Source organism: Podarcis muralis, chromosome 15 (assembly GCF_964188315.1).
Source record: "Podarcis muralis chromosome 15, rPodMur119.hap1.1, whole genome shotgun sequence".
Lineage (NCBI taxonomy): Eukaryota > Metazoa > Chordata > Lepidosauria > Squamata > Lacertidae > Podarcis > Podarcis muralis.
In genome coordinates, this window is record NC_135669.1 from 40252082 (window position 1) to 40278871 (window position 26790).

A 26790-nucleotide genomic window follows, 5' to 3' on the forward strand; every position below is an offset into this window, starting at 1 on the left:
CCTAGAATCCTAGAATTGTGGAGCTGGCTGGGATCCCTAAGGGTCATCCAGCCCAACCCTCTGCAAGGCATGATGGATGGACATCTAACCTTTGCATAAAGACCTTCAAAGAAGGAGAGTCCTGCTGTACAAAGATATTATAGGCGGGTGCCCTAAAGACAGGTACCCTAAGAAAGCCAACCTGATAATTCAAAAAATAGATCCCTGCTGCCAATCTAAAACACACCGTTTGAGAAAGGAAGAAATGAACTGGGGAATTGAAGAGGTGATGAGGAATGGGGTTGTGAGTAAACATCGTTACCCGGAGCAGGAGATACTCATTGGGAGAACTCTGTAGTACGATGGGGGGACAGGCGGGGAGTAAAATATGTTTATGTAGCGTGTGGAATTGAAGAGAAGACGGGACTAAAGCAATCGAAAACAGCCTGGGATAGGAAGTTACTGAGGACTAGCGCGGTGCCATGGACCAGGAAGCGGAAAACAAGAGTTCGAATCTCCAGTTCTGTCACTTACACTTAGGGATATAATTCGTGCTTTTAAAAACCTCAGTTCTAAAGCCTGATTTTAAAGAAGAAGAAAACCTGAACAGGAAGGCAACCGAGCTGTCCTTCGAATTAAGGACTCCTATTTTTGAGCTGAAATCCGTCTTTGACAAGTTGTGAGATAAGCCTCTGGAAACGAAGGGATGGTACTCCCTATTTAAAAAAAAAATACTTTCACTTCTCCTAGAGCCGTGAAAACAGTTCGAACGAACAGTTCATACTTGGGGCCGGGGGCCTTTTTTGTTTTTTAAAGAAAAGGAGACACGGGTTTTGAAAGTGTTTGCAAACTTACCTGGGAGTAAAGCCCCTCTACACAGAGCTTTCTTTTCCAGCAAGCATACATCGGAAATCCAGCCTGGATAACCGAAGGGAGGAGTCACATTTAAAAAAAAAAAGTTTAAATTTCAGAATTATTCTAATGGTAACAGGAAATCAAACCATTTATTCGACTCTATGTAAACTCCACTTCAGAGATCAAGGCGATGGAGAGAGGAAGAGAAGCGGCGACGATTCCCGATTGTGTGTGAAATGCTCACACGCACGTGGGTGTCTAAAATACACCAGCGTTAAAAATTCACACAGAATAGGTATCTTCTCAAGGCTAGGGACAGGCTGCGTACATACCATACGTTTAAAATACATTTACACCCCCCCCCGCCAAATAATCCTGGGAACTGTAGTGGTTTTCCCCCTGAGCTACAATTCCCAGCGCCCATAACAAACTACAGTTCCCAGCATTATTTGGTCGGAGTGTGCTTTAAATGTATTATAGGTTCTGGCGCAAAAGTGCCCAGAAACTGATTTATTTCTATCTTTTTGCTGGGAGGACTTTCTGGGCTTCAGTATTCATCGCGGACAGGCAGGAGAAATCATATAAATATTTGACCCACCCTTTCCCCCTGTTTGTTTCCTATGATTTATTTAAAAAAAAATAGACCCCCACGAGCAGGCAATGCTTTATTTTCCCCATCTTTCCCCGGTTATTATCCTATTAAAATCATTATATTGCCTTCGTGTTACGCCGCCTTTTAACACACGTGTCCCGCATGGCGGTGTCCCAAACCCTTAAAGGAATGCTATACGTTGTAAAGACATTATCTGCTCCATGTGTTTTGGAGTTATTACAAGTCCTGACGGTTCGAGGAGCTGGGCTGCGCTATAGGTGAGCAAACAGGAAGGAGATCTCCGCCCCGAGGAAGCTTCCAATCACCTTTACAACAGAAGGCGAGAGGTTCTACTGTATATGAGAGGCCAAGGTGTTTATCTCGCCTTTATCTGCACTTTCTCTCCTCTTCTCTAGGACCAAAAAGTCATTCAAATATAGCAATAAATGTTTAAATACATCACACATCATCAGGCTCCCCTTTGTGTCGATAATCAAACTGGCCTCCCTTAAAGGGTTCTTGGGAGGATCATTGTGGAAAAAAGGAAGCGTTTGAAAACCCTTTTATCAACCACATTTGGGCCACGACACTCCCTGCCCCCCACCGTGCGCCTTTTAACACTTTTGGCATCCGGTTTATTTCAATGGGATGTTGCGCGCATGCGTAAATCCTCCCGCGCCAATGAGCGTTTTAATGAGTCCAAGGTCATCGTGCCCATTGTTTTCAATGGGTCTGCTCTAAGTAGGACATTTCATGGAGTGGTGTGTGCATGTTTCATTTAAAATATATGGGTTTTATCCAACTAAGCTTTACTGAGAGCAAACCCACTGAAATGAGTGGATCCAAGTTCGTCGCGTCCATTACATTTCAAGGGGGTAAGCAGAACTTTTAAGTCTGAAGCAACTCTAAAGCTACAATCCTGTGCCACTTGATTGGGAATAAGTGCCATTAAAGTCAGTGGCTGCGTAAAGGCGCATAGGACAGGACTGTGAAAAGTGTGCTTAGAGTTTGGCTGGGTTGTTTCCTGCCTTAATTAATAAATAATAATAATAATAAATGCAATCAGTATTTATTTCGCACACCTTAGAATTGTGTGCCAACAATTCATAAAAGGCAGGGAGCTCCTCTCAGAGAGGGAGACGCAGGCCTCTTCGCGGCTCAAGTTCTCGCCGCCCTGCGAAATTAGCTCTCTGCCCCAAGGGGGTCACCGACTAGAGTCTCCAACCAGAGCCGCCTCCCCACTCAGAATGACAGCTCCAGCCTCTAGCAACTGGCTGCTAAAGGAGATTGGAAAGGACGCGGGCAGGGGACGTTTATCTCCAACTTTCCCTATGAGGTTTACATGCAATTTTCCCTTGACAATCAGGGGAAATGTGTTTATAAAGTTGTTAAACTCTGGATAAACTTCAGGGGAAGTTTGATGGGGGGCGGAGGACCCGTCTCTTTTTCTTGGCGTGTTGTTATTTTCCAGAAAGCTGGATTACTGGAAATATTTTTCTTTTAAAGACGGAAAGAAATCTAAACAGTCTTTAAAAGGTGGGAGGGAGGGGAAAGAGAGTGAGAAACTTGGGAAATTGAAACGAGGAGGAGAGAAAATATCCGCAAAGGCTGGCTCGAGCGGCCTTCACGCACTGGAGAACAAACTGGCGGAGAAATAAACTCACATGCCCGTCGGATTGAACTTTTTTATGCCGCAAGCCTTTTGCACAAAACGATGCGCATATTTCCTCGGAAGCCCCATTGAATCCAAGCGATTCTGCCTGAGATCAGAGCCTTAATTATTTGAACTCTTGTTTAAACTCTCCCTTTCTCTTTCATCTCTCCCCCCCCTTCTTTTAACTCTTCTTCCTCTTCTCTTCCCCTCCCTGCTGACTCTTGGAATATTTTCCCAACGTGGTAAATATAACTACAGGCTATTTTTACGTGTGTGTGTTGCAGAGGGAGGGGGTTGTGTTTTTAGAAAGTATGTTAGGCTCCTCCCATTTAATGTAATTGACGCTTATAATTCTCGGTGCGCAGAGCTAAAAACGCCTGCTTTCTTTTTCTTCATCTTCTTCTTGTTTTAGTCATTCATGTCCACAAGCCACTTACTTGCGCAATGGCCACCCTGAAATCTTGCGGTTTATTTACTTTGCCTCGAAGTGATTTGCCACTTATAGCCCCAAAGGAGCCTAGATGCTCTTCAGACCCCATCTGCAGTAGACAGTCAAAGAGATATCATGCCACTGGCAGTTCTTAGGAGACCCATGTGCCCAGGATAAAGGTAAAGGGACCAATGACCATTAGGTCCAGTCGTGGCCGACTCTGGGGTTGGCGCTCATCTCGCTTTATTGGCCGAGGGAGCCGGCATACAGCTTCCGGGTCATGTGGCCAGCATGACTGAGCCGCTTCTGGCGAACCAGAGCAGCGCACGGAAACGCTGTTTACCTTCCCGCCAGAGCGGTACCTATTTATCTACTTGCACTTTGACGTGCTTTCGAACTGCTAGGTTGGCAGGAGCTGGGACCGAGCAACAGGAGCTCACCCCCTCATGGGGATTCGAACCACTGATCTTCTGATCGGCAAGTCCTAGGCTCTGTGGTTTAACCCACAGCACTACCCGCGTCCCTTATGTGCCCAGGATACATAGCTACAATTCCCAAAGTTTGCTGGGAAGAGGGACTGACTGATAAATCACCCTGGGAATTGTAGCTGGTTGAGGCGAACAGGAGTCTCCTAACAACTCTCAGCACCCTTAACAAACTATAGTTCGCAGCATTCTGGGGGAGCCCTGGCTGTTTAAAATCATATTATGCCACTTTAAATATCCCATGCAGATGGGGCCTGTGTCTGCTTCCCGGCTCCTTTCATAGAATCATAGAATTGTACAGTTAGAAAGGACCACGAGGATCGCCTAGCCCCTAGTCCAAGGTCCTACAAAAAGTACGTACGTATCTTCGGAACCAGCCATGGGACAACCTGTGACCCGCCAGATGATGCAAAACTGCAACTCCCATAATCCTTGGCCAAAGGGGCTGATGGGAATTGGAGTTCATCGACATGGGGGGTGAAGATGAGAAGGCTTTCCCCATCCCTGTCTATGCAGAACTAAGTCCTACCTGCTGGAATTCCGTGGGACTGACTCCCAGATAACCCCACTTACCTGCGAGTAAGCACCATTGAATTCATGTGGGTTTCCTTCTGAGTAGACAAGGTGGTGTTCTCAGTTGGTGTGGTTCTGATGCGCAGTAGCCCATCCTGATGTCTTGAAATAATTTCAGAGTTGTTGGTGTCCGTTCCCGCCCCCCATCCAAATTCCAGCGTTTATTTGAGGGTTTTTAAAGGGAGGAGGCTGCCCAGACTATTTGCTCTGCAATCAATAATCCTTTATTTATACAGCATCGTCAATGCACATGTTTCACTTGTTTATTCAGAAGTATGGAGGTGTGTTTTTTTATAACACCTTTCATTCGTATTCCCGGGGCTGTTTACAAAAGGACAGAACAATTAAAGTCTACATTTAAAATAAAATGTAAAACCTATATGCTAAAAGTCAGGAATTTTTTTTTGGGGGGGGGGGCTCTTAGTTCCGCATGTTATCGTTTAGGTGACCCGCCTGGAGAACTTTGCTTGAATAGGCCTCCTCCTCCTCCTCATCACCATCATCATCATAGCATAAAACAGTAGGATTATAAATGCATCTGAAAACACTCTGGAAAATACTTCTTCTTTTTTTTAAGTGTATGGCAGAAGCCTACATTTTTACCCCACTCTTCCTCCAGAGAGCTCAGGGTGACGAACACGGCTTTCCTCTTCTCCACAACAACCCTGTGAGGTAGGTTAGTCTGGCAGACTGTGACTAGTCCCAGGGTACTCAGTGACAATTAGACAGTGGGCTCCAAGAGAAACTCCTTTGGGACTGTTTTCCGCCTCTGGGGTGCCATAATGGAGCGCCCCACCCCACGTTCTGCTTGTGACCTGTTCATCTCAGATGGCCCCAGGGCACATCGACTGATCCACATAGATCTTTAGAAGCGTGAACATATTATTTCTACAGATATCGGACGGGAGCTCAACAGCCCGCTTCTCTGCCAACAGGACTCGCTAAGTGAGCCGGGACAAATTCCCTGTAACTGTAGATGGGGAGAGCGGTCTGTCTTTCTGTCTTTCTGTGTGTCTTGCTTACAATTTTATTCGATAATAATAATAATAAATCGCTATTAATGTAATCGACAGCAATGGGACACAATAAGCTGGCTGTGTTCCCTGCCAAAAGCCTTTGCCACATTTGTTCTGACATGCTTATTCTCTCTTCTAGGCTGCAGGGCACGTGTGAAACGCCTTAAGGGTGAGTGAGATTCACACGTGCAAATGCCCGTGTTCTTAAGCTGCTGTGCACCCTTCATGCACATGAGTTTACTAGTTCCTCGTATACCTGGCGAGCGGCAGCTATGCGTGTGAATGGACCCGGAAGGTGGCATCGATGCCAACCCTTAACTCCACTTACCTGGCTGGCAGGAAAGCTAGAAAACTCACATGCACACACCTGGGATGAAGTCCCAGAAAAGTCAGAGGGATTTACTTTTGTGTAGTCATATTTATAGGCGCTGCACTTCACCGCTAGAAAGACACTCTGTGTTCAGTCGGACCAGAGTCCTAAGTGAGGCCTAAAAACACAGCAGGGCTTACTTCTGAGTAGGCACGTTCAGGATTGCGCTGAGATAGGGATGCCAAGCTTTCCAGGCACCCCTTTTCGTGTTTACAAACTGATTTATGTATTCTTGAACCCTTTTATATTTTCACAAGTCATTTCTTCAACAAGCAATGCCTTTCCATATATTTAATTTTTCCCCGCTGAGAGAGTAATATACAGTAAATCTCGCATTTCTCGTGTCTGTCTGCAGAAACTAGAAACTCTTCAATTAAAAAACTAGTCAAGGGTATTATTATCATATAACCCACCCATTCACTCCGAAATAATTCATTCTGCAAACAGCCCAGAAAATCTGAAACAAACAGCCTAGTCCTATTTTTGCATCTTAGACTAGGAAACAAGCTGAGCCGGGTTTACTTTCGAGTAGATAAGCGCGTATGGGATTGGAGCCTAACAATTCGACCCATGTCTTCTCGGGAAAGAAGCCCCGCTGAGTTCAGTGGGAATGGGATTTACTTCCAGGTGACTATCGCAGGCTGTCCTAAGAGTAAGGCTGCGAACTGAATACACGTTCTTACTCCGGAGTAGGTCCCACTGAAGTCGGCAGGTGTTACTTCCAATAAATTCTGCGCACAGAATAGGGGCTACATGTCTCTCCCGGGAATCGACGCGATATCTGAGTTAACAGGTTTAAGATTCCAGGGTAAAATTAATCTCCCACCCCGGACCTTTCCCCCAAAACAAGGGGCGGTAAAATAATAATCCGAAACTTGACTGAAGTCGCTCCCAAGTCTTGATCTTCCTTAGGAAAACAAAGACATTGTCAATTTCTCCTCGCTGCCTTGCTTGCTTGGCCGCGATCAGAAACGGTCGTGCACCTGTTGATCCGAGACCCAGCCCGGCTGCACGCTGCGCCCCTTCTCCTCCTCTTCGCTTTCTTTGCGGCCGCGCGGGGGTGGGGGGAGACGAGAAGACCCCCTTCCTTGTTCTGAATCCACGAGCATTTCCCATCTTCCTCGCCTTTCTGCGGCAGTAAATTTGGAGAGAGGAGGGGAATACAGTGGTACCTCTGGTTACGTACTTAATTCGTTCCGGAGGTCCGTGTAAAACCCAATGTGGATCGCGTGCAAACTTCTTTTCACCTGTCTCTGGGGTTCCTCTTGGGTGGATTTGAATTCGTGTCTCCCCCCCCCCCTCTCTTAGGACGGCGTCCCGCCCCCAGTTTCACACCAGTCGGGGGAGGCGGAATTACAGGATAAGGATAAGGGCACGTGGAGTTTGCAAGGACTAAGAGAAACAAGTCTCTCTTTTTTCACTCCCCTATTGCTATTGAAAAATTGGGCATTTTGTACTATTAAGGATCTCCCCGCTCTTCTTTAAGGTGCTGCACAGGCAGCAACTTCAGTGTGGGGGGGCGCAAACCCCCGGGAAGGGGCGTTTCAGGAGCGCAGACTTGGCGCTGTGTTTCTCCATCCGCCCCTTCTGGAAAGGAAGGCCCATTGATTTCGGTGGAGAGACCGACTGACTCCGGAGGAAACATACTTAGGATCGACTCCGGAGGAGGAAACGTGCTTAGGATCGGCCTGCAAAACAACATGAAGTCTCTGCCATCCTTCATAACAGCAATGATTCCAAAGGGAATGATATCGAATTCTCAGAACAGATCTGGATTTCCTTACCCATTTCGAGGTTCTTGTTAAACTCCTCTTACTAGGTCCTTTGTGGGGGCGGGGAGGTAGGAACGCGAGACTAAACCGGTTCCCTGGGATGTGGGTGGATGAGGAGGTTCTACAGGACCGGCGGGCCGACCGCCTCCCCTCCTGCAAAATAGAAACCAGAGAGAACTAAATCCAGTTTGAGGTGAGGCACACACGCACACCTGGATTTAAAAAACCGAATCTCCAAAAAACAAAAAATTGTTTTCATCAATCCATATTGTCCCTCGAATAAAGCGATGATGGTCGGTGTTGAAATGTCCTAACCCTTGAAAGTACCCAGTGCCCTTCCCCCCATTTTAAAACAATTCAGTCTTCCCTGGTTTTGAATCTTTATTCCCAAGCAGCCAACAACCTTCTCTCTCGATTTAATATTCATTTCATTTGTTTGAGAAAGGAGCGAAGTACGTGTGAATGCACTCTCTAATATGCATTCCCCATATAACCTTTGGTCACCCTCTTTCTTGGCTCTCCCACTGGGAGAAAAAACATATTGTAAGCTTATCGGGGCAGAGACCCCACTCTTTCCCGTCCTTGTTTTGCTTATTCCCTTCGATAAGCGACCATAAACTTACAAGGGGCGTAGATCGCCTTGGCTGTTCCCTCGCTCTGCTTATTATATTTTAAATACTTTTGATAATACTCGTGGCTTCTCCCTCCGTCTGTTTATTGCCTTGTAAAATTCATTGATAAATTGGGAGTCCAGAGTATAACTTGAAAGGCGGAGAGCAGACGCCAGGCAGATATTATGAATTTTTCTTATCCCTTGAAATCTGTCCACGCTGTGCAGCTTCCTCCCACAGATCCTTTGAAACCAGAAATGTGTGTGTGTCTGCTCATTAACACAAATATTTATTGCACATATACATGACTGATGTTAGTGTGTCTGCGTGCGTGTAATAGATAAGAATGTTTTCGTGCGTGTACTCGTATAATGTTGCAATTGTGCCTGATAGCGTTGAAGAACTAGATTCTATTACCCTGCATAACTGATTTATAAATCCGTGTACTTTCTGAAACCAACCGGCCTTGTTTCCGAGTAACCCCCTCACCCTTTTAAAGAAATTGGGCCCCATCCTCGGACTAAAGTTCTGGAAGCCTGAGTTGTTCGGGAAGCTGGTGGTGTTCGATGCTGACTTTCAGATTTGCCTGACAAAGGGACCTATTTTGGATGGAATCGCTCCGGGGCCGAGTCTCTGGCCTGGGGGACAATTCAGCAGTGACGTAGGGGAAAACATACTCTAAGCAAGCTCAGAGGCTCCACAGAATTTTGAACCTGGCTCCTTGAATTTGGGGAGAATAAGCCCTTGCTGTAGAGAAAGGGGAGGTTCTGGGGCTGGCCGAAAGGGGCTTGAATTAGGTTGGTCTGTTTTGCGGGCAGCATAATTGAGACAAGAGCTTCTTCCATATATCTTTTAAGGTAGGACTGAGTGGGAGAGGAAAAGGGGAGACTCAGCGGCACGGTTTAGGGGTGCTGTTTAGGGAGACCACCCACCTTTCCCACCCAGACAGTAAAGGGTTACTCCTCCTTAGGAACACATCCAGCACTGATGATCATTAGGTATATAAAAAAATTAAACGTATCACCAGTACTTTTTTTGGCGGGGTGGCGGTGGTCCTTAATATTGTATATGACCTCTGAATCCTCTCCAAAAATATCCCACCGCAACCCCCCCCAAAAAAAACCTGCCTTCCTTAATAAGGTGATGGATTGTGCCTTCAACGCTGTATGAAGCGGGCTGATTAGAAATCCAAGGTTTTGTGGGTGGGGCGCCACATTGAAAACACAAAAGAACCCAGCTAACTTTTCCGAACTGATCTGAATATCCTCCCGGATCTAAATCTGCATTTTATTACTTTTATATTTATTTATTTTTTTAAAAATGCAGTTAAAACCAACAGGCTGCGACTCTTGGATAACTCGGTTATAATATTGAAGACACTGATGTCCGAATCTCCCCCCCCCCCCACCGCCGCCGCCATCGTTTTCCGGTCCAGTTTGCAGGGAGGTGTCAGTTCCTGGGATTGTAACGTGTATTCTGCTTGTATGTGTGTATGTGTATGTCATATCTCAAGACCTCCCTCCCCGATTCTCCAAAATTGGGCTCCCACGGTCAACCATATATTTATATTTTTTTAAAAATCTTCATTCTTGGAATAAATTCTACCAAGGTGGAACACACCTTTTTGAATGTTACAGTTTTCTTTTTTGCTCGTGTTCTTGTGTGTGTCGATGATCCATGAAAGCCATTGCCCACTTCCCAATCCACGGCTGGCCACGTGCTTCCGTTTATCCCATTGAACTCCGTGCAGCATACCTGGAAATTATTCCTATGGAAACTCAGCGGGGTTTCATCGCGAGAAAGACACCCCCCCCCAAAAAAAAAAAAACCCACAGCGTGTAATTTTGGGATTCCTGTCTCCTGTAGACTTTATGTCCCAGCCCCCTCCCCCGAGGCAGAGCAGCCTGGAGTGAAGGTCCGGACGCACTATTAATGTCAGAAGGGTGCCCGTTTTCTGGACTTTGCAGATTTGCGTGGGGTCAAGTAGCGAGCTGTGTGCGCGCGTGGGGGATTTTTATTGTTGGGGAGGAACGAAGGGCGAGTGAAACCACATAGCCAGAATAATATCAATTGTCATTTTTAAAAACATTTTATTTTTCTAAACAAGACTGCGCTTTTTCCTTAGAACAAACTTTGACCCTTTCCTTAAAACACACACGTAAGAATTGAGAATATACATACAATAAACAGCATTAAAAAAAAATGACCACAAACTAAAGTGGGAACCGGAGGGGGGTTGCTGGGGGTAGTTTTGCAACGCCCTCCTTTCCCAGTGTCTAAGGTAATGCATCGAGATCTTGTTTAACTGTTTATTCTGAAAACATAACAGGAATGGCAAGCACCTTGAACGCGGTAAGACTTATTTCTGATTAAAAGCAGGCAACTCTGCCTGGCTCGGTGACAATCCAATGCGCGCTGGGAGCGCGATCCTAATAATGTCTCCTCCAAAGGCCGGTCCTATTATCTTCAGCGGGGCTTACTCCCACGCAGGTGGGGTTAGGGCTGCAGCTTCCCCCGGGAATAAGCCCATCTGAACTCAGCGAGGCTTACCCTCGAGGAAACATGCGGAGGATCGCGATGCGCAGAAGGTTGCGCCAGATGCAATGGCGTTCCAAGAACTCCAGTGAACAACTTAAGCAGCGAGGCGCTGGTCCCTATGATCCTCCTCAAACTACACCCGCCCGCCCCCCAGCCTAGAGTTTTGTGGTTGTGTTAACTTGGAGGTCTGACGATATTTTGCTTTCCCGGTTGATCTGTTCCTGGGGACAATTTTCCATTCATTTCCTATGGTGCCTGCAGAAGGGGGGCCGGGGTGGGTTAGGAGGCAGGGAGGGGCATTGATTCTTGTGAGAAATGTTATTTTCATCAATCACCCGCAATTTGGCTAAGTGGCCCGGACAGAATACCAGCAGTCCCGCTGGCTGAGGTCAGAGAGACGAGGGAGCCGCGGAGAAGAGCAAATTGAGGACCCGGCAACCCTTTTGCAAAAGCGCCAAGGTCCCCAATGGCTGCCTGGCTGCCTGCGTGTGTGTGTGTGTAGTTGCAGGCAGAAATTGGGGGGGGGGATAAGGAGGGGCAGACTAGGAGGGGGGCCCGGGAAGGTCCGCCATGTGACATGAGGGAAATATGAAGGACTTTGACAGGTCTTAAACGGCCTGGCGCCAGGGCCGGAGTCTGCGTGGCTAAAAATAGACGAGGGATGGAGAGAGGAGATGGGTCGAGATGAAAGGGGGCGCATGGTAGGGGGGAGGGGGAGAAAACGGGGGGGGACAGGACAGGGACCTGCTGGGGGGTGGGCAGATGTTTAGCCAGAGCAGCTTTCTCCCAAAGTTCAAGCAGCGTTTTTAATTGTCTGTGGGAAAATAATAATAAATCCTCGTTTTGCTTGTTACGCATCTCCTTCCGTAACGTTTTAGGGATCCATTTCACTCCGCTCCCCATCTCTTCCTTTGAAAGAATGATTATATATATATATATTTTAAAAACACCTCTTTCCCTCATTCATCCAGCCGTGGATTTCTTCCTTTCAAATTAATGCGTCCTACTCATAATTTCACACACCCGCGTCTTCACGTTCATTTTCTTCTCATTGCGAAGGGAATATTGGCGTGTGTTTTTCCATTTCCCCCGCGATCGCTCCTTCTCCCTCGTTAATTCATACACCCTTAGCTGCTGCTGTTTATTTCCACACAACTAAAACATAACAAAACCTGGAAACGATGTTAGGATCTTATAAAGGTGTGATTATGGATCTATCCAAGGATGCTAAATTTTGCTTTGAAACCCAAGCAGGATTTCCCATCTATAATATTTATCTTTCCCTCTTTTTCTACCGTGTTTTTCACCCCCTCCCTCACTCACACAGATGTAGAGTGGTCTTGATTTTCAGCCTGGATGTTTTATCTGAATGTAATTATTCTTCGCTGTGAAAGAGGACTGAGAAATCCATTGCAAACCTTTTTTGGGGGGAAATGGGGGGTCTCAGCTTCCCGATAGGAAGAGTGTGTCGTCGTCCCCCCCCCCCGCCTCGCAGCACTTATCCCGCCTGGAAAATACAGGGGTTAAAGGCATAAGCGAAGCAAGTGGAAATAAATCTGTGCCAATTCTCTCCCCCCCCTTTCTCTTTTTCAGTCTTTACTAGGAGAATTGCGGCGGGGGGGGCGGGGAATGGAGAGGGGATCGGGGAAGGAAGTCGACAAGATAAGTTATTTAAAAGATAACCAGTCCCAGAAGGTTGCAGAAGGGGGGGGGGGGAGAGAGAAAGGAATAGCAAGGAAATTATTAGATCAAAATGCACTTGGGAAAAGGGGGGGGGGGCAAAGTGGGATGTTCCAGCTTGTTGGGGGATTAAGGGAAGCTTAATATAGAAAATGGCTGGAAACTGAACTTTGTATATTCGCTGGGGTTGGGGGGGGGGGGAGAGATCCATGTCTCCAGAACTTCCCCCCATTTAAACTCCACCCCACTGCCCTGATAACCGGAATCGACCTGAGGCTTAAAGCGAACTCTCTCCCTTCATTTCCAGGCTAGCCCCCACTTCGTATTTAAACATGGTGCGCGTTGTGTCCGTCGTGCACACGGACGCAGATGTACGTGCGGGATACGAGGAATCTACAAATAAATCCGCATATATTCTATGCATAATACAATGCTTGTTTAAAATTCACCAAGTTGGGGGGGGGGCAGCTCCAAAGCATATACACGCACGAAGATCACTCCTCTACGGGTCTACTCAAAGCAAGCCGCACTGAGTTCAATGGGGCTTACCCTCAGGCAAGTGGGTGCAGTATTGGACTGCAAGCTTAACCTGCAGCAAGAGAATACAATTCCTGGGCCGATTAGATTGGCTTGTTAGATTTAGGTTTGTTGATCTCTACACACACACGAAGGGAAAATATATATGTGTTTGTGTATTTGTGCGGGGTGTGTGTGTAATGTAATATTGGGGAAAGCACGAACGTTCCAAAAACATGGAGCATAACATTTAATTTTGTATACCAATCACGAAAGAGGAAAAAAGCAGCTTATTTTTTATATTTTAAAAAATAATCAAGGGGGGGGAATGGCAAATTATTTTAAGACGTGAAAAGTGAACTTTTGGGTTCCTTTATATCCATGGAGCGTAAAGGCGTAGATGTTGGTTCAAACTTCCACTGGTGAGCTTAAACTCCAAATGTTATCAGATCAGGGGTCCAATTTTCCTCTTCTACGTCCACCTCCCCACTCCATTCAGTTCATGGATGAAATGAAGTAGAAAGCAGATGCATTAATTCAGTTCCTGTCATGTTTGATATGGTTGCAGGTGATTCTCCCTGCCTGGGTTTCAAAACCAAGTTTAGCATCCTTGGGAGATGTGTGTGTGTGTGTGTGTGTGTGTGTGTGTGTGTGGCTGTTGTTGTCTAAATTGCTTCATTTTTCTTTCATAACCCACTGAGGACATTTTCTGTAGTTGGTCCGTCGCCTGCGCTTACCAGAGAGTTTGGTGGGATTCCCTCGCCCTCCTCCCCCACCGTGATCCTCTGCGCAGTTAAGCAAGTCCTATTTGCGTGGTGGGGGGTGGGAAGAGAGACGGGTGGGATCTACTTCCGGTAAATGACAACTGGGAAGGATATTATCCTAAGTGCAAGATCCTGCGCCAAACGAGCCGCTAACACCCATGGATTTTGCCGGGCAAAAGAAGCAAGCGAGCCTTTACAGTTCTGCTGTTGAAACAAGTGAGGTATTTATTAGAGTTGTTTGGCTGGATCGTGTCGCAGGTATGCTTTGAGCACGAACAGGTACCGAGTCTGTATCTTCTTTATTTCTCACCGGCACCCGACAAACCCTTTCCTGAAAGTTAAAAATGAATTATCGGCAAAAACTGTTTCCCCCCTTTTTTTCAGGCTGTGATCCTGAGCGTGCTTTCCTTGCGAATAGGAACCCCTGACCTCTGTGTGTTGTGGCGCTTATTTCCGGGGAAGCGAAGCTAGAATCGGGCTCGTTTGTAGGTTCTCCCTTTCTCCGTAACAGCCTGGAATAGGGATAAAATTGTAAGGAAAGGGGTGTATTTTGGAAGGGGTGGGCTGGCTCCTACAGGGTCTGACGCTTCTCTAGATGCTGGTTGACTTTGTCCACGTTTAATAAGGGACTCCTCCTTCTCCTCTCTTTGGTGAAAACAAAACAGAAAGATAACAAGACTAACATCTCGCTCAAACTGCCCCATCCTCGAGTAAACCTTCTCTTCCCCGCCCATAAACAGCAAAGCCAGAAATCGCGTAGCAAAAAGCCACGTAATCAGTCGCTTATTTACACGTGGGTTTAAAATGCGCGCGGGAGGGGGAATATTGGGATCTATCATTTTCAAATCAAGGGCTACCTTGAGCAAGCAGGTGCCATCGCTACCACTAAAAAGAACATCAACCTTGCTCCCAGTTTTAAAACTACTCCTTTTTGCACTTCCTCAAATCATTCCTTAGCACTAATTATTAATAATAATATCAATTTGCCTGTTGCTGTCATGGACCGTCGCTTGGTATTTGGGAAGAGTATTTTCTTCCACTCTTTATAGCTGAGGTCCACCTCCTCTTCTGCACTATTGGGAGCAAGAGAGCTGAGAAGGAAGTTGGGGTGATGGGGTTTAATTCAGGAAGAGGCAGCAGGAATATCAGCAAGGAGGCCGGGACTCCTGCACCTTCAATAGCTGGGTAGAAAATGGACTTTCGGCAGCTGCAGCTTGCTACTAAAGGTGTAGGAGCCCCAGCTTGGTAACTGGGCTGGAGGAGCAGAGCCTTAAATTGAACACCTTTACCTGGCTGTCATAAGCCCCTTGCAGAATCTGAATTTTACCAAACAGTGACTGAATTGGCTTTGAGGTAGTGAGCTCCCCCCCCCCCCAGCCCACCAGGGGTCAAATCTGGCTTCTGAATTGGCTTTTGGCCCTTCTCTGTCTCACCCCATCAGCAACAGGGTAGTAATGGCGCCCTACTTTGCAGGGTGGTTGTTTTGAATTAGTGACAGGATAATATGGATGGGGGAAATGAGTGGATGAAAAATCTGCAGAAGCGCCGTCTGGACCCTGTTCTGACTAGTACCTTCACCTACTTGCACCCCATCTATATATATGGCTTTCTCTCTGTTCTCCGGAAAGGAAAGGTTGTAGGTCAGGGGTAGAGAAGCTGCTTTGCCTGCAGGAGGTCCCAGATTCGATCCCAGGCATCTCCCCGTAGGAGAGGGAATGCCCCCTCTGCCCGAAGCCCTAGAGAGCTGCTGCCAGTCAGTGCTGGCAACATGGACCCGTTGCCTCGGTGCTCAACATCTTGTGGGGATGAGGTCTGGCTTTTTCAGACAGATCCCAGGGCTCAGGAAGCCTCTGCACTGGCGCAACTAAGTCAAAGGCACTGTAAACAGAAATGTTTACTGGCTGACGGGTGGGAGGGGGCAGGCAAAGAGTTCGCCACAGAGCGATCCTATGCGTGTCTATTTCAGAGAAAGCCCTGTTCAGTTCAATGAGACTTACTCCCCAGTAAGTGTGTTTAGGATCGTAGCCTCATCAGACTCAAACTGGATATTAGGCGCTCAAAAAAGAAAGAACGAAAAAGTGGGGTTATCTGGCTGCTGCAAACAGCGCGCACCCCCCCCCCCAATTTCTCTGCTGTGAATTAAGGGTTGTATCTGGTGGGTGGGTGGGGCCAATGCCTTTTCACTTCCCGTTGTCGTTTTCATTTTTTGCTCATATTCATTATCCGCATCCTATTTATTATTAATTCCCTCCCCCCCCCCCCAATTCAGTTCATTCCCTCCAAAATGCTCAGCGTTAACTGTAAGCTCCTCGGGGCGAGAGCTAAGGCCACGCCACACACGCGAGGCGCGCGGCTCCCTCTCCCCCATAAATAATCTCGGGAGCCCTGGCTTGTTAAGAAGAGCTGGGAACTGTAGCTCTGTGCCGTGTAAACTATAGTATCGTCCTCGGGATTCTTTGAGAAAAGTCGCGTGCTTTGCGTGAACGATGGAGAGGCGACCTAAGGCGCCTGTTGCTCCATAGATCTCGACCCGCCCAGTAGGGATGCTGCCCCAGTTGGGGACTGGGCTGGGGGGACCCTGTGCGTGTCTGTGCGGAGTTGCTCCCCTCCCCCTTCTCTCCACGCCGCCGAGGAGCTGCGAAAGACTAGCTGGCCTTGCTGAGTCTCTCAGAAGCTGATTAGATGCGGCCATCTAGGGGTCAGGCGAGCACATGATTCCGCAGCCTGGGCAAGCGCGGCTGCTGCTCCCATCGCGGGCTTATGGGTCCTCTCCCACTTGAAGGGGGGAAAAGAGGGGGGGCGGAATAACTTCCCAGAATTTGGGGAACATAAATGCTTCTCTCTATTTGTTTTTTTAAAAAAACTCCTTTGTCTTGTCGCTTTTTAATTGTGGACACTTCAAACTCCTGGCGCCAAGAGACTCTTGACCCAACTCTCTTCTCTCCCCCCCCCCGGCTCAATCAGGGGGAAATCTGAAAGTAGACACACAGCCAGACAGATAGCTCTCCTTGTCAACTGTCTATGGAGTGGGAAGATTTGGCTGGGGCAGGGTGGCTGGGTGGGATCTTGAGGAGGTGGCGAGAGAGAAAGAGGTGCGCCTCTCCCCCAAAAAAATCCATTTCCAAACAAAGTAGCCTTTGCAAGCGATCGCCCTCTTGGCTCTGTTTTCTCCAACCCCCTAAGTAAATTCTCTCCCTCCAGGAAAAGACTAGGAAAGACGGTGGGCAAATAATGCCGATCAATTGATCACGGAAGAGCCAAAACTAATTTCATTGCTATCCATTTCTCATTTGGAACCATTTTTTTGGGGGGCGCAATAGAAGAAAGGAAGTTCGCCAGCCAACTTTACGCATTACATGCGAGCGGCCGGGCGCCGGTGACAATTCGTTGGGTGCTTTTAATAGGTGGGGGGGGGGACCATTTAACCACCCCCCGCGCCTGTATTATGGGATACGCTGACGAGCTGATGTGGCTGTCAAGAGGTCAGGGCTACGATCCTTACGCACTCTAACTTGGGTGTAGTGTGTTCTATGCAAGCGAAGTGGGACTTTCTTCCAAATAAAGATGCGGAGAACCGGACGGCAAAGTTGTGTTCCTAAGGACGGTGTGGGTAGCGTTGGTGTTTAGGGGTAGACAAGTGGTTTGTGGATGTCAGCCCAGGGGATTGCGGGGAGGGGAGGCGGGGAGAACCGCTACAGTACTTCCAGGGCTGCGATCCATCAAAAAGTTAAGCGTGGGAGTCTGGGATGTAGAAACCCATTTTAAAAAACAATAAAGGCCCCGAGTAAAACTGGGAGCTGTTCATTCAGAGCGCAATCCTGTGCATGTCTACTCAGAAGTAAGTCCCGCTGAGCTCAAGGAGGCTTGCTTCCAGGTGAGCTTCATAGGGGATTGCAGCTGGGAGCAAGTTCCAGTGGGGTCCAATCGGACTTGCTTCTGAGTAGACATGGCACGAATGCGCTGTTGGAGACCATCTAGTTCAAAATCTTTAGGTTGGCGGTGGGAGTATTAATAGTATGGGAGTTGCAGAATAGTAAGAATGATTTAATAATTAATAACACATCCGGTGTGAAACGCAGCTGCGTTCACACGCGCACAAAAAGTGTTCCGCGTTTTAGGCACCCTCCTCGCCTCTGCGACCTTTTCCCAAAAGCTTTTTTAAAAATAAAAATACTACGGATCGGCGCTCGCGCGAAACCTACCCCGAGGTATCTCTGAACGCGCGCCCCGCTGCTCGCTACTCACCCGAGGCTGCTTTGGCCGCGTTTTGCAAGAGGGTCCGATTCGCTCCGCTATTACTTCCATTGCCCGGGCTGAATCTTTCCATCTCCGCGCGGTCCCGGAGGCCGAGACTGGGCTAGGAAGCGAAGTCTTAAAGCGGCGATGCGCACCGGCTTGCCTCCATTTTTCTCAGACCCCCCCCCCATTGCCTCCTCCGCGTTATCTGTGCGCCCCACCCCTACCCCAAAGATTGGGAAGCCGCGAGATCTGCTCGTGGTCCAGGCAGCCCCTGCCCGGATCCGCTGGAGAGGGGGGGGGAGCGCATGGCCCTCTCTCCATTCTCTGGGTGGGCCCTACCCGAATCTCTTCAAAGGGTTTCTCTCCCTCCCTCTCTCTGGCTCTCCCTTCCCCCCTCCCTTCTTCCTCCCTGAAATTAAATCGCGGGGGGGGGGTGGAACATCGCGCTCGGGGTTTTGGAAAAGGAATGGATGTCATAAGAAACTATAATTTGGGGGGCAGGAAAGGGAAAAAAGAGGAAAGGAGCAGCCCTTTGATGGATTAAATGGAATAATTATATTCACGGTGTCCCTGTTCAGCCCCACTTTCAAAATATCCCTCTTTGTAGGGGGCGGGCGGGAAAGGGGAACAGTTTTGGCCCTAGACCACTTGAGGGGTGAACTTCTGAAACCGGCTCGCGCCTAGTCAGCTAACGGAAGGTGTAAGCCTGCTGTCTTCAATGATATTTACTCAGAAGTAAGTCACCTTGCTCTCACTGCGATTTACCCCAGGGTAAGCGTGATAAACTGGGTCTTCCCGAAGCCCAGGATTGTCCCCAGCGAGTGGCCTGATCCACAGAACGCGTCCACGCATGGTCTCCTCAGAAATACATTCTATCGGGTTATATACTCCGTGTAGACCCGATAAAATTTATGCCTTTTATTTTGCAATTGGTCTACTCTGTGTAGGACTAACGCGTTGCGCTCCAAGGGGATTTGCACCCAAATCCAAGGGGATTTCAGCCTATAGCGGAATTCCTTCGCCAGTTTCTTTCGCGACGAAGCTGTGACATTTACTAACACCTGAATTGCATTTTCTGGGAAGTAAACTACTCCCAGAACAGTGCGATTCTAATGGAAGCTTTCCCCAAGAATGCCGCACTATAGATGCAGAATAGACCTGGAATAGGTTAGCATATTTGAGCTCCTTAATATGTTTATTGTAAGCTCATCGGGGCGGTGACCTGTCAGTCGCTTGTGCTATGCAGAAAAGCCACACCATGCTGTACTGGTTTCAGCAAATAATAAATACTAATTCGAATGTGGTGTTGTGCTGGGAAGCATCCACTATGTACACCCGCAGAAAGAACACACTGGTAGGCCTCCGAACAAGATAACAGAGTTCTCACGTGCAGAGGACTCGCCAGTCTTTAGACACGTGACACCCACCGGCTGGCCTTTTGTTCGCAGGCCTTTTGGGCACCAAGGCCCAATAAGCTTACAACGGGTCTCCTCGGGAGTAGCTCCAAAGTCCCGAGGCCTGTGTGAAGGGATGAAATTTCTAAAAACTTCACCTGAGAATAAAGTGATGGGGGGGGGAGAGAAAACACGTGTGGAAAGAGACACCTGCACTAGCGTTCAAAATATACACCGAGTGGGGGTGGGGTGCGCTCTGGGGAGAGGGACCCTTTCCAAGCACCTGTTCAAGGCCAAACACTCATCCCCACAACCCAAAAAACCCCCACTCCGAGCAAAGATGGCTCGTTGCCGGCGTCTCTTCTCCAGTCCTAGGAATGGTTCCTGCCGCTTCCTTTTCCACTAGGTGATAGATCCTCTCCGTGGGTGTATTCAAGGGCTTTCTGGAGAACCAGGGTAGTGCCCCCCCATCCGGATCCTGGTCCGCAGGCCTCCGCCCTCTCTCTGATCTCCATCCCTCGCCCGGCCTGCGCCCTGGTCGCTCGCGCGCTGGCGCATTCCGTGGGGCGCCTTCTCTCCTGGCTGCCTGGCCGGACTCACTCCGGGTGCCTCTGCCAACAGTTCCTGCGCTGGGGGAACGTGCCCCCTCCCTCTCCCCCTCCCTCCCCATCAGCTAGGAGCCGGGCCTGGAGAGGGGAGGGCTCCCGAGGCCTTGCCTCTGTCATTGGTTAATATTTTATTCTGTTGACATGTTTTCTTTCGGGTGATGCCTCCGACACCTTTCACCCCCCCCTCCGTTCCTCTCTTCTTCTCTTTCTCCTCCCTCTTCTCTCTTTCTCTCCACCCGCCCATCACAAACCCCTTTCTATTCCCTCCTTCTCTCCACCCCCCACCCCTTCCCAGCTCCCTCTCTCACCCCAGATCTTGGCCGGACCTGTCAAAACCACGCCTATGGACATCCACAATTGGTCTGAACCGCGTAAAATCCACAATCAAGGGGGGCTCGGCTCATTAAGGGTTGGCCCGAGAGGTGGAAACGCGCGGAGCGGAGCGAGGGGGGTGGGGAGGAAGGAAGGAAGAAGAAGAGGGAGGGAGGGAGAGAGAGAGAGGAGGAAAGAGAGAGAGGAGGAGAGAGGAGAGGTGGAGGAATCCGAGCGAGGAAGGGCGCACGAGAGATCGTCCCAGCGCTTTCTGCTCCTTTATTTTTTAAAAGAGAGGGATCCAGAAGAGACGCAAGCCAGTCTGCCCTGGGGCTCGCTCTCCTTCGGAGCTATGAAGCGCCTGGCTCCCGGCTCGGATTCCGGCGTCGATCCAACTCCGGAGCCTCGCGATCCTTGAGCGACCGGAGAAGAGGGGGCGGGGGTTGGTTTCGCTTTGGGTCGGAAAGGCGAAGGAAGGAAAGAAGGAAGCTCCCCCGGCTGCTGCCCGCTCGCTCGCTCGCAAACGGCGAGGGGGGAAAGAGAGCGCGCGAGCGCCAGAGAAGAAAAGGGGGGGCCGGCAGCAAGATCCCCCTCCCCTCCCCACCCTACGGCCGCCAGATCCAGCTTGGCTTTCTCTTCCTCTCTCGGGGAGGGGGGTCAGGAGTTCTTGTAGGACTGGGAGGGAGGGGGACGCGCTTCTCCGCCGACTCCCCCTCCCCAAACCTTTCCGATTGCAAGATCATCTTGAGCTGTTCTTTAAAATTTTATTTTAAGGACTTGATTTTTTTTTTTTGAAGGCGTCAAGACTCGCCCTTGTCGGCTGCACTTTTTTGGGGGGTCCCCCCTCCAATTTGATCCGGGAGAAGGGGCTCTGATTCGCCCTCCCTCCTGCCTGCAAGAGGAAAAAAACATATAAGGACTTACCGGCCCCTTGGAGACGTCCAGAAGAACTCAAATCACCGGGACTGTTTTGGTAGTGTGGTGTTTGTATGTGAGTCTGTGTGCGCCTGTTTGTGTGGGCTTTCCCCCCTCTCTGCTCGGGCTTCCCTCCCTTCTCCCCAATTTCTGGCCCCCTGCACAGGAACCCGAAGGCAGTTTTGCCAGAGTTGAGGTGGGTTGAAACCCACCAGCCCGGGGGCGCTTCTGAGAACCGCGAACAGAAAACGGGTTGAAATTCACTAGCTCTCCTGCCTGAGCTCGCAGGGGGGAGGTGTGCTTGTGTGTGTGTGTGTTGTGTGTGTGTGCACGGGGTGGGGGGGATTGAAATTGACAAGCAAAGCAGGCGCCTCTTCTTCTCCCCCCCGCCATCAACTCCCAACCCCTCCCTTGCTGGAGGGATCGGGCTTTCCTCCCGGATTTGTGGATGTACTGATGAGAGATCCAGCCTTCCCGGGGACTGCGATGGCTTACCACCCTTTCCACGCGCCCAGGCCGTCCGACTTCCCTATGTCAGCTTTCCTGGCGGCCGCTCAGCCCTCCTTCTTCCCGGCTTTGGCTCTGCCTCCGGCCGCCCTGACGAAACCTTTGCAGGATCCTAGCCTGGCCGGAGCCGCCGAGGCCAGTTTGCACGTCTCGGCGCTGGGACACCACCACCAAGCCGCCCATCTGAGGTCGCTTAAAAGCCTGGAGCCCGAGGAGGAGGTCGAGGACGACCCCAAAGTGACCCTGGAAGCCAAAGATCTCTGGGATCAGTTTCACAAACTAGGGACCGAGATGGTGATCACCAAATCTGGAAGGTGAGCAGTTGCGGGCGCCAACCACGTTGCAATTGGGAATAGCAAAAGTAATAATTGATAATGATAATAATTCATATTTTTTAATGTTAGGATAATAATTCATGTTTTGCATGATAGCAGGATAATGATTCATGTTTTGCATGATAGCAGGATAATAATTCATGTTTTGCGTGATAGCATGATATGAGCATTATTAAGCACTGATTTTTGCTAGGTAGGGGGAAGAAACAACCTTCTGCGTTGTTTCTCACGGCACGCTCCCCCACCTATGACTTTAATTTAAATGTATCTGTCATCTCTCTTAAAACGCCTTCCTACCCCTAAAGCCCTTCCCAGCCACATAAACTGGAAGTAAACTTTTCCTGCAATCCTGGGGTTTTATTCCCAAGCCAACGCGTTCAAGGTTGGGTTAGTGTGCTTAAATGCTAAGCAGATATATCTGATTTTTGGTAAAGGGTTCTTGCTGTGTGCGCGCGCGCGTTTGTGTGGAAGTCGTCTTTTCCACGCTGAAACTAGGTCTCTTCTCCCCCACCTCCCCAATTCATGGTTAATTATTTAAACCCTATAATTTCCATATTGTATTTGTTTACACGATTAAAAGAAAACTTGTTTCCGGGTTAAATGTTTCTGGCTGATAGCCTCGAAACACCCCAGAGTTGTGTGGTTTTAGCTAATATTGTTGTTTTATTTTTAAAGTTCATATGTATGTATGTATTTTTTAAAAGCTGAATAATTGCACTTTACCTTAAAATATCCTAAAGGAGCCTAGGAGTGCAGATTGCAACCGCAGGGCACGCTTTACATAGGAGTAAGCCCCTATGTCAAACACGGTTGACTTGACTACAAAGGGTAAAACAGGCACTAGGATCAGGCCAAAGAGGCATAAGTGATGCCAGAAATCCCCCCTTCAAAACTGAGGGTCTTCCTTACGAGCAACACACGCTGCTGAATGAAGGAGGGATGGGTTTTGGAGGTTTGGAAATGGATTTGAAACGCTCCCTTCCACCCAGATTCCTGAAAATTTGGGTACTGCGGTTTGGATCTGCTAAATTTCTTTTCATTTTCCGTTTCATGTTGCCTGCAGGGAAGCCCTCCGTCCTCGCTGGGCCCCCTGCCCTCCCCACCCCAAATATAATGAGCGGACAAATTTCTCGAACTTCCAGGGAGGGGGGTTTCCTGTTGTTTTATCTATTCTCTCCCCCCTCCCTTTGCCAGCAATGCCTTCGGTCTGTTAAGAGAAGTTTGAGGTTTGCATTTTGTCTCTTTTCAGGTTAGGTCAAGGGAAATTTGGAATGGTAAAACAAGGGGCGCCCGCTTGGGCTTCGACACGACCCCTCACCCCCATTCGACATGTAGAATTTGCACCACATTTTTTAAAGAGAGAGAGAGAAAAGATCTGCCGTGCAGGCGCACAACTAGGTCATTCGGCTCCCCTGCCCCTGGCAATCCGGATTTCAACTTCCTTTTGAACCTGGATTTTTAATCCGGAACAAGGAATCGTTTTCTCATTAATCTGCTCCTAAAATAAATTTTAAAAAAGTCTGTCCTATGCACGCTGCAAATCCCATTCACCCTTACCTTGAAGTAAATCCCAGCGAAATGGATGGGATTTAGAACTTCAGAGTAAACCTGTTTGCTAGAATGGGGTTTTCGAATGCAGGGGGAAAGACAGGGTTTTTTGAGGGGGGGGGGAGCTTTCTTTCAAACCCTCGAAATGCACACCTTTTTATAAAAGCAGAATTTGGATTGGTGAATTATTTTCTGGGGGGTCTTTGTTTTCCTAGAACCCTGGCCCTGAAAAGGTGGCCTAATTTCAAAGGATGTGCCCTGGGCCTGCATTTGAAACTGCAACCTCGTAAAGACTTTCCTTGCACAAAACCGGCTTTACTCTGGAGTAAACGCGTTTAGCCCCCCCCCCCCCGCGTCTGAGAAAGAGTTTCAGTCCAGTTGGAGTGCATGTTTACTCGGAGACCATTCCCACGGTGCGCGACTGAACCTTTCCCCCTTGAACTGTGCTCTGGGATCGCAGGTGCCAAAGACCGCAGTCTCTGCAGCCTCTTTGGAAAGCCTGCTGAACAGAGTGGCACTTACTTCTGAGTAAACATGCGTGGAAATCGCCCGCCGAGGAAGCCCTGTACCTTAAAGTCCAGCTCGCCTTCAAAACAAAGCCTTAGATTGTCACGCTTCTCTCTTTCGAAAAAGAAAGGGACGCAATTCAAAACAAAAACATAAGGCCATCTCTTGAAATAAAAACCAGCGATTCACAGTGATCCATAATGTTTAATAACGGGCACGTGTGTTTTAAATAGATTGCGGTGTTTCCGAGTTGAATTCTTGTCTTTGCGAAGAGGTGGGTGGAATGAGCGTTTCCCTTAAAACCTTGTTTTCTTCTTTTTAAAAATTCCCTGGTGTTTATTCAGGCGAATGTTCCCCCCTTTCAAAGTTCGCGTCAGCGGCTTGGACAAGAAGGCGAAGTACATTTTGTTAATGGATATCGTGGCTGCCGACGACTGTCGCTACAAGTTCCACAACTCGCGCTGGATGGTGGCCGGGAAAGCGGACCCGGAGATGCCCAAACGCATGTACATCCACCCGGACAGCCCCGCCACCGGGGAGCAGTGGATGGCCAAGCCGGTCGCCTTCCACAAACTCAAGCTCACCAACAACATCTCGGATAAGCACGGCTTCGTAAGTCCCTCCCGTGCCCCCTTTCCTTCTTTCTGTGGGGTAAAAAGCTGGGGTGGGGGGGTGGGGGGTCAGGAGAGGAGCTGCTGTTTTTCTTTCATTTAATTTCCAAGGCTTTGAAACATCCGCCCAGCCTGCCACCTCCTCTGTGCCTCGGGGATGCCCGGCTCCTGTCACACAATTGACACGTGTCTCTATCTTCAGATAATCTCTCCGCTGGGAACTAGAGTTTTTTTTGTGGGGGGGGGGAGTGGAGAGAGAATGAGAGATCAGGCAGGCATACCGTACCCTTCTTTTAAAGAAAAGCTGCGAGCTGGAGCGCAGGATTTATTAAAGAGTTCAAGTCCTGGTTGAAATGGTGGAGTTGGGGGCTTTACTCCTGAGTAAACCACCGCAAGAACTGGCGCTATGGGGCTGCCGTTGATCAGCACAGTTTATCTCTCCCCATTCCCGCAACAGGCAGATCTTTTCCTTACTCTTTGAGACTGGGATTTTCTAGGGCGCCAGGCACTGTACATCTGTGGCTCTTTAGATCCGCATTAAAGTGAGTAGTCCTCAATCCGAAATGCCTGAGCTCCTGTTTACAACTCCCTTTTGCAAACCTCCTCGTTAAAGCTCTCCTTTTGGAGCCTGTATTTAGTCAACTTCGTAGAACTATTCCGTATATAACACGTATAATAGTGTGTGTTCCATATATAATTCGTACAATATCTCGTCTGTGTGTGTGTGTGTGTGAGAATGGATGTGCACGTTCTTGGTCCCCGTCTTAAGAATTTGCAACCTCTAACCTGAAAGACCGTACACTTTAAAATAAATTTATCCGATATAAATCTGTAGGGTGCTTCCCCCCCACACCTGATGCTAATGAAGGGGGCTTTATTATTACCCAAAGCTAATAAATCATGCCTCCTTATCAGGAGTTTAAAATTCGTAACAACCTACACCCCTGCCAGAGGTTGTCTCCTTCTGGGGTCAGGGGTGGGGTGGATAATGGGCGGAAAATCCTCGCTGGAGAGCGTATCCTACACGCTTGTACACGGTTGACTTGGAAGTAAATTCTCATCGATTGCAATGCGGATTTAAATGCGCATCATAGCCTTGCGGATTTACAGCCGCATCGCGTATGCGAAGAGATATGTTAACTTGGGAAGGAAATCCCATTGATTTCCCCGCTCGCCTTCCCAACGGGACCTCCAGTCAACGTTGCAATCCTATCCAGATTTGCCAGGGAAGTAAGCTTAACTGAGATCAACCGGGCTTAATTTAGAGTAAACACAAGTAACGTCGGGAGGGGAGATGGGCTTGCTTGCTTGCTAACAGTGCGGTGGCAGGTCGGTTTACTGGGAAGGAATTCTGGTGTGTTCAGTGGAGCTTACTCCCAGGTAAGCCAGAAGAAAACAATGGCCTGCATAAGCAACATTTATTCCAGGGTGAGCGGTTAGTTAGTGCCTTTAGTTCAGCGAAGGCTGAGGCAATAATTCATGGAGGTAAATACCATTGAATTCAACGGGGTTTACTTTTGAGAAGGCACGCATAGGATTATGCTGTGAGCTACCATTCACATTTCTGATCATTTTTTTCACCGCAGGGGCTGGTTTGCTTGTTATTTATTAAAACCTATAAAGTCTTTTATTTTATTTTATTTTTTGGCAAGACAGCTAAAGTGAATTAACAGGAAATATTTTTATCCTATAAAATAATCACCTTTATTTTTAAGGCAATTTAAACTCCGCTTCTTTTATTTGCCTTAAAATTGGCAGACGGGGCTGGAAAAAACCCTTTTACTTAAAATGCTTGGGGGTGTGCGAGCGCCTGTGTGAATGGATTCCAGTAGATCTTTTCAAAACTGGAAAATAGGGTTTGATCCTGGATTACTAAAAAAAAATGTACGCCAGTAATTATTTTCCCCCCGTTGAGCAGAATATAGTACTTTTCATCACTTCTCCATAATTTCGCAAAAAGTGCAAAGGAGATAATTGTA

General features: G+C 48.4%; 1 protein-coding gene and 1 long non-coding RNA gene across 2 annotated transcripts in view; one reads left to right on the forward strand and one right to left on the reverse strand.

Annotated features, from left to right (window-relative positions):
- Positions 1-6230: 6230 nt before the first annotated feature.
- LOC114585151 (uncharacterized) lies at positions 6231-20264 on the reverse strand. Its single transcript, XR_013390922.1, has 3 exons — positions 18081-20264; positions 7739-7879; positions 6231-7083 (listed from the first exon to the last, which is right to left on the reverse strand). It is a non-coding gene; the product is annotated as an uncharacterized LOC114585151 (long non-coding RNA).
- A 293-nt stretch (positions 20265-20557) lies between these two features.
- The window catches only part of TBX2 (T-box transcription factor 2), a 32989-nt gene continuing 26756 nt past the window's right edge, over positions 20558-26790 (forward strand). The window contains exons 1-2 of the mRNA XM_028707499.2: positions 20558-22124; positions 24545-24812. Coding sequence (XP_028563332.2) covers positions 21760-22124; positions 24545-24812 — 633 coding nt within the window. The 5' untranslated portion in view covers positions 20558-21759. The remainder of the gene's footprint in view (positions 22125-24544; positions 24813-26790) is intronic.